Source organism: Gossypium arboreum, chromosome 10, assembly GCF_025698485.1.
Source record: "Gossypium arboreum isolate Shixiya-1 chromosome 10, ASM2569848v2, whole genome shotgun sequence".
Classification (NCBI taxonomy): domain Eukaryota; kingdom Viridiplantae; phylum Streptophyta; class Magnoliopsida; order Malvales; family Malvaceae; genus Gossypium; species Gossypium arboreum.
The window spans coordinates 98,802,382-98,814,599 of record NC_069079.1 but is presented as its reverse complement, the minus strand read 5'-3'; the positions used below and the strand labels follow the sequence as shown (position 1 = coordinate 98,814,599).

General features: G+C 30.0%; 1 protein-coding gene across 2 annotated transcripts; it reads right to left on the bottom strand.

Moving 5' to 3' along the window:
- Positions 1-5,938: 5,938 nt before the first annotated feature.
- LOC108467921 (auxin-responsive protein IAA13) lies at positions 5,939-8,127 on the bottom strand. 2 transcript variants are annotated; one of them, XM_017768741.2, is made up of 5 exons: positions 7,285-8,127; positions 6,875-7,197; positions 6,670-6,787; positions 6,473-6,534; positions 5,939-6,395 (listed from the first exon to the last, which is right to left on the bottom strand). In XM_017768741.2, exons 1-5 carry the CDS (start codon positions 7,647-7,649, stop codon positions 6,346-6,348), a joined length of 918 nt encoding a protein of 305 aa, XP_017624230.1. In that variant the 5' UTR covers positions 7,650-8,127; the 3' UTR covers positions 5,939-6,345. The 2 variants fall into 2 exon arrangements, with proteins under 2 accessions (XP_017624230.1, XP_017624229.1); XM_017768740.2 differs by having other exon boundaries at positions 6,875-7,206; positions 7,285-7,731.
- Between the last annotated feature and the right edge of the window lie 4,091 nt (positions 8,128-12,218).

Sequence of the window (12,218 nt, the reverse complement as noted above, 5' to 3'; positions counted from 1 at the left end):
TTAAAGATAAAACGTGTTTGTAGCGGAAGCTTATGAAAATATTGTGTCCAAAAAATCAGTTCAAGATTTTAGAAAACCATCACAGTTATAATTAAGTAAAACCAAAAACCCAAAACCAACGTCAAAATTTTAAAAGAGTCCAGAGTCCCAGAAAAATACAACTTCAATGCCAAAACTTAATAACCCCAAAACAAAATAAAATAGTAAAATAAGTGGTCACCGTTGAGTCCTCCGTTGCACTAATCTGCCTAAAACTGTGGGTTACCTATACAGACAAACAGACAAGGGGCGAGTTTACGTAAACTCAGTGTATAACTAGCAAAGTTAAGCAGGTACACATACAGAATATCACAAATCAGACAAATTCACAATCGGGCCTGGGTCCATGTAAGATACAGATATAGATTCGAGCCTGAGCCCATTTCAGATTCAGATACAATCAAAGATATGCAAATCAGATTTCGGAATCCTACCTCCATCCTCTACACACCATCTCCGACCATCCCTACACACCATATGGGGTTTAAAACACCCACCCAGCCCTACGCACACGCTATATCGATATGACACATATTAGATATAATGCAGCTGTGCTGCTAGATATTAGGCACAATCTGCTTTTCAAAACACTTTCTCCAATATGTATCATCCTACCCCAATCACCGTAACAGAACATGCATACAGAATTAACAAATAAATCAAGCTTAACATGCTCTCATAAACTGATAACAAAGAAACAAACATAGGCATGCTTATAACAGTACATCAATATAACAGAACATATAGTTTTAGGGTTTAGTAAGCCTTTACGACCCCACGGTAGGTCCACAGCGATTAGGATGACCCGTGCGACCCTACAGAAAATTTTAGTACAATAGGCCCACACGCCTGTGTGGGTTGACCTGTAGGCCCACACGCCCAGATTGGCCTAGCACGTGTGGATCACACGGCCTGGCCCAATTATCACATGCCCGTGTGGTGTTCCCGTGTGGGCCTTCACACTTAATTCAGTCTAGCCCATACGGCCCACACGGCTACACTCTAGCCATCGTATAGTCGTGTCTTGCGCACGGCCTGGACTTCGTCGATCACACGGTTGTGTCATTGCACACAGCCTACCACAGGGCCTACTGCACCGCCATGTGGCGTCAACAGTGGGGTTTTTCAGCTTTCATCGAACCTCGTTTTTTTGTGTTTCAGATACACACCTCGTATCGATTTGATGCAAAACGCTCTCGAGACCACCAGAACCTAAAATCATCCAAAAGACTCCGAATTAATCGCTTAAAATGATAAACTAAACCGACCCCAAACAAGTTATTCAGCAAATTGGGCAACCAAATCTTACCTTCAATTGAACAGCGGTAACTTCCTCACAACTAAGTCATCGACGAACGATTTCAAACCTCTGAATCTTCCCCTAATCAAGAATAAGTACAAAATCCCCATTAAAACACTAACCACAAAACCTTAAAATAGCGGCAGAACAGTTACATATCGAACGAGCGTAAACAAACGTTGAACAAAAAGGGAGACAATTGGAAAACCGAAAAGGAGAAGGGGAAAGAAGGAAAAATTCGGCAGAGTAAGAGGAAAACGAGACGTCAAAACTGGAAGAATTTTGGGGATTTTGAAAAAAAATAAAAATAAACAACAATTATCCTTAAATCCCTTAATTTACTCCACTAATCCTACTATTAACCACTACTTAGACTTTTCGTTCTACCGAAACTCTACAAGCCAACAGAACAAAAATATTAACAATCACGCTTGTACAAGGATTCAAACACAAAACCTCCAACAAACCCACACTTCACCTAACCATTAAACCAGTAAGCCTATTCTAATATGTTTTTACAATTAGTTCAATATAAGCCCACTGAGCAAGTAAAAGGGCTTAAGTCAGAAAAATTCTAAAATTTACTAAAGGTAAGGCTTGAACTTGAGACCTGACACACACACCTAGAACACTTAACCACTAAAGCAGATACATACTTGTGTTAAAATTATCCAGAAACCGAAATAGAAATATTGGGGAGTTACAAATTCCTTGAAGTTTTTTTTTTTCTGGATCTTGGGGATTTGATCCTCCAAATTAACACACAAGAAATTCATAAAATATTTGCTCTCTTTCCTAATGATGAAATATTAGAAAAGATATATTATATGTAATTTAGGGACCATAACCCTAATATTTATAACTTTGGCATATTAGCCTTAATTCCTAATTAGCCCATCATTAATTAGAATTTAATTAGAAATTAATTACTAGAGTATCTACACATATTTGATCCATACTTTATTTAATAATTAAAGCTCAATAAAATTTTAACCAAATTAGATAACTTTTAATTTGGGCTAACCTATTTTGATAGTAAATAATAACATGCAATTATTATTATTATATATGTGATATTCATATTAGCTAAGGAGATGGGAGGTAAGATGAATTAATTGATTATTCGAATGACCCGCCATAAAATATGAGAAATATATAAAAGAGGATCCAACATGTGCAACATTCAGAAGCAAAATATGTTGAAGCTTGATAATTTTAGTTACTTGCTTATGCTTTATTTTCTTAAAAAAAAATAAAGCAAACAATTTATTACCAAATGTAATAAAACTATAAATTATATTGTGAACTAAAATGGAATAGAAAAGTCGATAGGAAATAAAGATACAAGTCATTTTCTATTAATTATTTTAGGTTTTTTTCTCGTTTTAAAATTTAAGATAACTTTACTTCTAACTTTTGGGTGTTAATTGTGATAGTAAATTATTATATGTTAAAAGATTTAGATTTTTAATCCTTATTTTCAATTTTGATGCTATTTCAATTTTTAATTTGAAAAATATGTATAATTTAGTTAATTTGATTATATTGTGCATGATTTCTAATTTTATTTTTAATTGTCATATGTGAATTTTAAATAGAGTATTTGCTAAATATTATAGAATATAGAAGAATATCAAATAATGACTGAATAAAATATATTATAAGGCAAATAAACACAACATCAACGATGGTGAACACAATTTGGAAACTATAGATTAAATGGAAATCTTAAAGAATTTTTTAATCTAATTTCAATTAAAAATAATATTGTTTTATAAAATTACAAATATTGTCAAATATGTGTGAAAAAAATCTAATTATATAAAATAAAATAAAATAAAAATAAAAATGAAGACTAATATTTTATCCTAAATCTATATTGTTAAGACAGTTGTCTAAATACTAATTGAGTTTTAGTTCGATTGACATTGACATTATTGTTAGTGCGAAAGGTCGTGGGTTCGAGTATGTTGGAATGCATTATCTTTTTATTTAAGGGTTGAAGAGTGGCTATGAATAGTTCTAGGCATTCTATAAAAAATATTTACAATAAAAAATAATATAACACATAAATAGATACATTTTTTCTTGTGATTTGTTAAAAATAATATAAAAATTAAAAGATTTTAACAATAATGTGAAAGACTATTTTATCCATATGCATTCTAAGAATCTTAAAAAATTATAAATCTAAAAATCATTTTACCCTTATTAATTTCAAAAGGATGCAAAATATTTGATAAATATTGATACAAATATAATATATAACAATTTCAATCTAGTTATTGAAATAAATATATATTAAAATTTGTAAATAAAAAAGAAAATATTTTTATTTTAAAGAAAAGTGAAAGGTTTAGTTTGACTCTAATTATTCCAAAAGTTTTAAAAATATATTTTATATATTATTTATTTTTCTTAAATTTGGAATAAATGCATATATTCACTTTAGTTTTTTGGATAATATATACATTCAAACCATTTTACTTTTTAAAATTTTTATTTAAAACTTTTAAATTACTAAATTCTAATATTTATAATATTAAAGAATCTGATGATAACAAATAAATGGAGGCAGGCAATGGCATTTATGATTTGTCCCAAAAATTGGACAAAAATTATATTGGCCACCATAAACAGAAGATGCAGCAGAATGATATAACATAAACATTCACTATTCAGAATGTGTCTCAATTCACCATAATTATGAATACTATCTTTTCTTTTCTTTTCTGTTAAGGCCAATGAAAAGCTTCCTAGGTTACCATCAATATTATTTCATCGACAGCATGCTCTATAAACACGTGCTTAACAGGCTTGAAATTTGTAGAAAATGTTTGTATTAGAGATAAAGAATGTCAATATCCAAGGCAATAGAATTAAAATAAAGTAGTCAGATCTTGTTGTGAGTTGTAATAGTTCTTGTAACTCATGTATAAATACCTTAATATTCTTATCAATGAAACATGAAAAATATTACTCAAGAATACTATATATATAAAAGAAAAATACAAACACATAATAAAATTTGAACTTAAAAGCACTAGTTTTCAACATCTAAATTTTACGATTACAAAACTTTATTAACTTTATATTCTTTAATAAATATTTGTGATTGCATACAAAATAAAGAGGAAAAAGTAGGTATTAGATTTAAAGCATGAAAAAGAAGGGCAGGAGAAGGAAAAGGATATTTTTGTTGATAAATACAAAGATTTGGCTTGAGAAAAGGCTGCAGTGAGAGTTAAAGAAAAAGCATGGAATGGAAGTGATAGTAGACAACAGTTGTATTTCACAATCAATTAAAAGAAAGTAATTATGGAAAATGGGAGAAGCAGCATCATTACCAGTTGCCTGCTAATCTTCACAGTCAATTTCATTATCATTGCATAATCTCAAGCACCCAGATATGTCCCAGTTTTCATCAACACCCCCCTTCTTATTACCTATCTCCTTTTACATTTCCATTAGATCTACAACTACTTTTTAATATTTATATTTTCTGAAGTTTTTATTTTAATAATGTATTCTATTTCTATTTATATTCCAAATTCTTAAATCAAAAATAATATTTATTTAAGTGTTTTTAAACTCACATTTTCTATTTATTATAGCATCAATCATGTCAATTAAACTAAGGTTAAATCGACATTTTATTGGTATAATTATTGTAAACTTTAAATTTTTACTATATAATTTAAACAAGAAATAAATAAATAATCCAACCCGAGTGAAAACTAAACTACTCCAATACCCATTTAGTTGGTATGTTAATATAATTATATAAATTCAAATATTACAAAATTGATTCATATCTTAATATAATAATATAAATTTAAATATTACAGAAAACATAAACATCCTACCTGACCTAAAAACACGGCAAATTTTTCATAGGGCTGCGAAGTTTTTTAATGTTTCTCTTTTCTGAGCCACAAAATTCCTTTGTTTTTGAAAAGAAATCAGAAATCACATAATCCATCCAAGTGTTTATTGTCAAAGCTTCAAACTCTAGCTTTGTGGATATGTCTCATCTGAAGGTAATATATGGCTTCAAATCATTGATTAGACCCTCAAGAAAATATGGGTTTAAAATCACTGATTAGACCCTCAAAAGAACATCCGTTCTGTTCAACACATGATCCCCCATTGTTCTTCCCTCATCAACCTCAAAACATGCTACTTCTTTACATTTGAGCATAGATCATACTGAATTGTGGTTATGAATTTGATCCAATTTTTAAATAAGGTTGGTATTTGTCTATTGATATATGTTTATGCATAAGTATTAAGGTATATTTAGGGAACAAATTCATTGTTGCTGGTTGCAACTGCAGCACTCACTAACTTTAGGCAATGATGCTCGTAAAGACTAATGCAAGCATTATTATTATATCCACTCACCAAGTTTTGCACTTAATTTTCCTACCCTACCAAAGTGTTATCCGAATTTTTTTATTTTTCCCGACATTCATGTCCAACACATACACAAAAGGATTAAATTATAATTATAACAAATCACTCAACAACTTCAGATTTAAAGAAAAACATAAACCAACCAAGAGAATGAGAACACTTGTAAATCAGCATCACACAGCATTTCTTCTATGATCACAAAATATATAAAAACTTGAGCTGCAATTTGTAGCAGCAAAACTCAAAAACACTCTAGATTTCTTGATAGTCCCATATTTACAGTATGACAAAACAGCATTCAGTCAAAGGTTGCTGGAATGTATATATGATCATGGCACTGTATAAGAGCGAAAAACTAGATTGAATTTCACCTAACAAAACAAAACCAACAAAAATAAAACAACAGCAACGAGAATCATATGATGATTCGAGGATGACGACTCTAACAAGCGGTGAGAAACCAATCTCTGGTGCGATATCAATATTCATCAACTTCTCTAATTTGCTTTAGCTTCTGTGTTCGACCTGTGGATTCTTTTTTTGTACTAGTCTTCTTTAAGGAATTTAAATGACTCATGGCGTTGATGTGCCTAAAAGGGCTTGCTTCTTTGCCTTTCATTGCTATCATGGAATCTTGGGGCTGCAACAAATGAATAACAAGATTCAGAAACCAAAAACAAAAACAAGAGTGGTTTGCCATGCTTTTCTTATGCATACCAAGTCCATTAGCCTCAGAAGTCCTCATGATTCGGAGCCTTCGGACCGAGCTCACAAACATCCTGAAACATGACAAGAAACAAAAGCATACTATAAGCATCACAAGCATGAATCAAACTAGTTTGATTTTGGTTGCTGCTGTTGCTTTTGGGACTTGATTAGATTTAAGGGTCATTTACAAGTCTCAAATGTCATACCTCCATGGGACATCTCCAACAAGCATCCAGTCTCCCTCTTTGTCTTCATAAGTCAAAACAAATTCAAATGATCCATCCAAAAGCTTAGAAGCCTTGGTTAATTGTTCCTTCTCTGCACCTATAAAAAAAAGGGGGGGGGGGTTAATTGCATTAACATCACCACACAAAGCAGAGGAGGAGTAGAACACAAGTAAAGAGGAATTACCAACTGAGTTAGTAGATCTGAGGAACATATCCTCAAGTGCTTGAGCCAAACTCTGATAGCAAGAATGAGCATTCAAATCAACTTTCCTTCCTATTGGGATTCCATCCATATTCACCTTAACAAACCCAAGATGTCCTTTTTCATTAACAGTAGTTGTTGAACTGATTTTGTTACCATTGTAATTAAGTTTCTTCTTCAAAGCATCTTTGGGTTTATCTTTTTCACCAATTCCACTGTCTCCTTCATCAGCTCTTTGAGACTTTGCTTGGTTCACCAAGCTGTTCATCCTATAAGCTCTTATGGGTGGCCATCCCACAACTTGACTGCTTCCACTAATAAAGCATTAAATTGAATAAATTGAATACAACACAGAAGAGAAGAAGGTTTAATAAAGTGTTGAAGAAATAAACCTGATACCAGTAGGGGATCCACCCTCATGGGAGACAGATTCAGCAGCTCTTTTGGTCCCAGAAACAGAAACAGAAGGACCGCCATTTTTGGTTCTATGAGAAACCACAGAAGGGAAGTCCTTTGCAGTCAAGATTCTACCACACTCACCCCATGAAGAAGTGGCAGTGGCAGGCTTAGTTTTCCCTGTAGCACCACCAAGGCTCAGCCCCAGACCTAACTCCAACTCACTCTCAGCTGGATATGAACATGCCTCAGAAACAACCTCCACTTTAGACAACACTGCTGATTCATTTGTAGAAACCCCAGAAGAACCACCGCCGCCACCACCACCACCACCGCCAAGTAAAACTAACTCACCTTCCATCACTAAACAAGGAAAGAAATTCAAAGATCAAGACGTGTTACAAGTGAGAGGGGAAAATAAACAAGGGCTTTCTTTTTTTTTTTTTGGGAGAAGAGGGAGGTATAGGGGAGGGCAAAAAGGGAGAAGGTAGGTTAGAGAAGGTGGTGGAGGAAGTGATGATGATGGGACCCATATGTCTGCTAGTGCGCCTAGCACTCTCACCGGTCACCACTCTCTTTACTTAAAAAAAACAACATTTTTTTCCCTAGACATGATCATGTCTCTTTAGAATCTGGCTTTTCTTCTGTTTGTTGGAAATATATATGTTATAAAAAAATATGAAATCCAAAAAGAGAAAAATAAAAAAAGGAACTGTAAATCTGCAGACAAGAGTCAGGGCATATAAAACTAGGGAGTTAAGGAAGTAGGAGTTAATGTCTGATGTCTTTGGTCTAATTGTCGACATTCCAAAGTCTTTGTCGTTGTGAATGTGAGCTGTGGTTTAACTTGAAAGTATGCTATATTTATTCTACTTTTTCACCACATTTTACTTCATTTATTTATTTATTTGTAAGAATTTGATTGGGTGACTGAATTAGTTAAAATTGGTTCAATTTATTTAATAATGTTTAAATAAAAATAATAAAATTCTAGAATTTATACAATAAATATGTGCCAGTTAGCTAAACTCAAAAAAATAAATACCCAAAACAAATTTTAAAATAAGTTCCATATTGATATGGTTTGTCACTCGTTTTTTCATAATAATTTTTTCTGATTATTTGAAATCTATTGAATCAAAAATTTCAATTCAATTAATCAGTTTAATCCAAATCTCATATCACCAATTTTACCATATTAAAAATATTTATGCTTTCCATTCCAATAAAAAAATATTTATAGTCAAAAGTAAACCATTAAATAAACCAAAAATATTTATAGTAAAAGTAAAACATTGAATAAACAAAAAAAAAAAAAGTAAAGAAGTAATGATTTCAAGGTAAAATATATTAGATTTCTTTAAAGGAATATAGTTGAGTATAAATTTAAAATATACTCTAAATCCTACTCACAGTATTTTGAAAAATTACATCCCTATTTTTGTTTTAAAGAATTAATTCCTTTTACTTTTCAGGTTTAAAATGTAAATTTAATTGTTAATATTGTTAAAATTATTCTATTAAATTTTATTTTTATTACATGACTACAAAGTAAATTTTTTAATTTTAAAATATCACACGATTCAATTTAATGGAAATATTTTAGTAACATTAACAATTATGTGTACAGAAAATATATGGACTTAAAATGTCGTGAGTGTCCATTTCAAATCTTGCCTTGCATAAATTATATGCGGGCTTTATACAAATTTATGTATGGCTTAAATGACGCCATTTACGAAAGGTCTGTCCTGAGTTATTTTAATTTAAGATAAATTAAATTATGTCCAAATTGTACTTTGTAAAATTTAATTCAACATTTAATAATTCAAATATATAGATTGATAAGTAGAATTTTCATAAAAAAAATAACACATAATTTAACCTAGAAAAGTGAGATGAATAGACGTTATAATTATAATTATATGTTGTAACCATTCAAAACTAACACCTCAAGTAAATTGATTTTGATTGAATCAAATTGATTCATCAATTCAATATTTTTAATTTTTATTATAAATTTTATAACTATCTTCTTTTTACAACTTTTTCTTTATGCTCGAACATGACCTCCTTTATAAAATAAATAGGTAAATCCTAATTAATTATTATAATGATAAATTCTACTTAAAGTCAACAAATTAAATTAATTAAGATTAAACCCACACATAGTCACATAAAATTATAAATAATAAATCTCACTTAAAACTCACTATATTTATCAAAACTGAACTAAGGTTTGTCTGGATTAAATTTTCAAAATGAAGTAAATGCTGTATTTACCTTTAATTGGCTTTAAGTTGTATAATAAAAATGGGTTTACATGAGAAATAGACATTGATTGTTTTTACTCAATATTTGGTCATAAATGTATAGAAGTGACAAGGCATACATCATGTTGAATTAATTATTTATAGCAACATATATTGGAGAGTTAAAACTTTTTGAAAGGGTCTCCTTAAAAAAAGGTGCCTTTGGTTTGGTCTTTGGATTGATAAAAGAAGTCTTCTTCTTTTTCCTTTTTTTTTTTTTTTATTCTCTAAACAAAGCTGTCTCAAGTAAAATAGTAATTTGTTGATCATGCTTTGAGACCTAAAACACATACATGATGATTAATGTAGGGAAAGATGAGTTTAAGATACCTCATTTTATATTAAAAATTCCCTTATATTCTTAAATGATAATCAAGGTTTGACAAACGGCTTTAACTAAAGATGATTAGAGGTATATCACTTATTTTCTCTTCTAACTTTATAAAAATAATTATTTTATTTCTCTATTTATTTCTTTCCGTAACTTACATAGTCAATTATCATTAAATAGACGGAAAAAATTAATGTTTATTAATTTTGTTGGTGGCATATATGTAGAGTCAATAATTAATTATCTTTTAAAATTTTAAAATTCAAAACCATTGTAAAATTATTTAAAAGCATATAATTTTTAAATAATTTAAAAATTAATTAATTATTGATGTGACATTAACGTGATAATCGACATATATGTCACGTCAATAAAGTTAACAAAATTAACTTTTTTATATATTTTAAAGTAATTTGACAAATAACACATGTTAAAGCCTAAAAAATAAAAATTAAATAAAAACTAAAATAAAGTTTTATATAAAATTAGAGAACCAAATAAACTTGTTAAATTATTTATTCACTAGATCTGCACATAATAAGGATGAGTTTGAATGGGCGGTGGAGTTTGGTGCGATTTGTTTAGCTTACTTTTTGTCTCACGCTACGGTATCGCTACAATATCTAGTCTTACCGTCACTGCAATTTTTACACTAATACAAATAAATACACTGCCCATCCAAAATCCACCCTAAATATTATTGAACTCGGGTTGACTACATTTATCCCTCACTAAAAATAAATAACAAAAATCTTATATACTTATAAAATAAGAATAATATAATGAACAAACGGATCTGAAAAGAAATAGAATAAAATAAAAAAAGCAAGGAGTTAAAGTATAAAGTTATTGAGTGTTTTTACAAGTCCAAAAAAGAAGGGTATATTCTAATTATCACAACTTATTTCTTTTTTCTTCCCTAAATATTTTGGTGTCTACAATTTCAAGGACAAACTGCACAAAACTTTGTTTTATAAAAGTTGCGACCTAAACATATACATTTGCAAGTGGGCAGTGGCCTTAATAAACAACTCAATTTAATTAGATTAGGCCACACAATATATTTATCCATACTTTATTTTATAAATGAATCCAATTTTAGTTGAAGGAATAGTGATTTTCCATTTTCTAATATTGTGCGATAATAAATAAACAATAAATTTTTGAAATTCAATTTTAAACATTTTATGTATTTAAAATAGTATTTGTGAGTTTTGAATTAAGCTTTATTTGGATTTTATTTTAATATAATAAATTAAAATATTTTTGGATAAAAATCATGTCTAAGGAAAGAACTTCAAAACAAACATTTTGAAACACTTAAAAATTGTTTTTACAAGAGCAAGTTATGTTAAGATATTCGAACAAACATTATATAATTTTCAAACAAGTTGGAATTGCTCCAGGTCAAGAAGTATCGCTACTTTTTTGGTAAGTATCAATGGTTTTTCAATTTTATCGATATCTTGCTAAAAATTAATACTAAATTGACATTCTGACTTTTAAACAATCTAGCCAAGTATCGATCCAGTATCGATACCTTTTATTTGGCATCAATAAATTTTCTTTGGTATCAAGATTCCTGGTTCCAACAGTCACTGAATTTTGTATTAAATGCTAAAAATATCAATACTTTGTTAGCAAGTATCGATACTCGTGGTTGCAAGTGAATTAAGTGCACTGGTTATTTCATCCCAATGGCTTTATTCATTTCTCTAACAACCACAACGGTTGGAAATCAATTAGGGGTATAAATACCATTATTTAAAGGCCCTACAACAACAAGAGAGATCATCAAGCTTAAAGATCAATCAAAACAACTTTGTGCTTTCAATTGTCAACATTTTTCTTTACACACACATGTGAGCTTTCATTGTATTCATTCAGTTCAAGTGTTTCTCCTTGTATTTGTGCTTAATTTGCAAACACTCTAATCTTGTAAGGGTTATTTCTTAGTTTGCTTATTTGTTATTCTCTTTGAGAGAGTTAAGTCTTAAGGTTTTGGTAGAAAACTTAAGGAAGTTATAATCTTAAAATTTGGGTAGAAAATTTGAGGGAGTTGTAAGGTTAAACATTGTCCTCAAAGGTTGTCAAATTAGTGAATTTGAGAAAATTCTTAGTTGTGGAAAGCTAAGGTAGTGGAGTAGGCAATTGGGGCCAAACCACTATATATCGTTATGTTCATTGTCTATATTTATTCTTTTTGCTCCCATAAATTTTTAAAAGGTTAATTTACCCCCTCTTGGTGGTTACTGATTGATTAATCGAGTTAACAATTAGTTGTTTA

Excerpts from the sequence above, each read along its gene's own strand:
- LOC108467921 (XM_017768740.2), bottom strand. The coding sequence starts at position 7,649 with ATGGAAGGTGAGTTAGTTTTACTTGGCGGTGGTGGTGGTGGTGGCGGC. Across the intron at positions 7,207-7,284 it reads GGATCCCCTACTGGTATCAG|TGGAAGCAGTCAAGTTGTGG; the intron begins GTTTATTTCTTC and ends ATGCTTTATTAG. Across the intron at positions 6,396-6,472 it reads TTCTGAGGCTAATGGACTTG|CCCCAAGATTCCATGATAGC; the intron begins GTATGCATAAGA and ends CATTTGTTGCAG.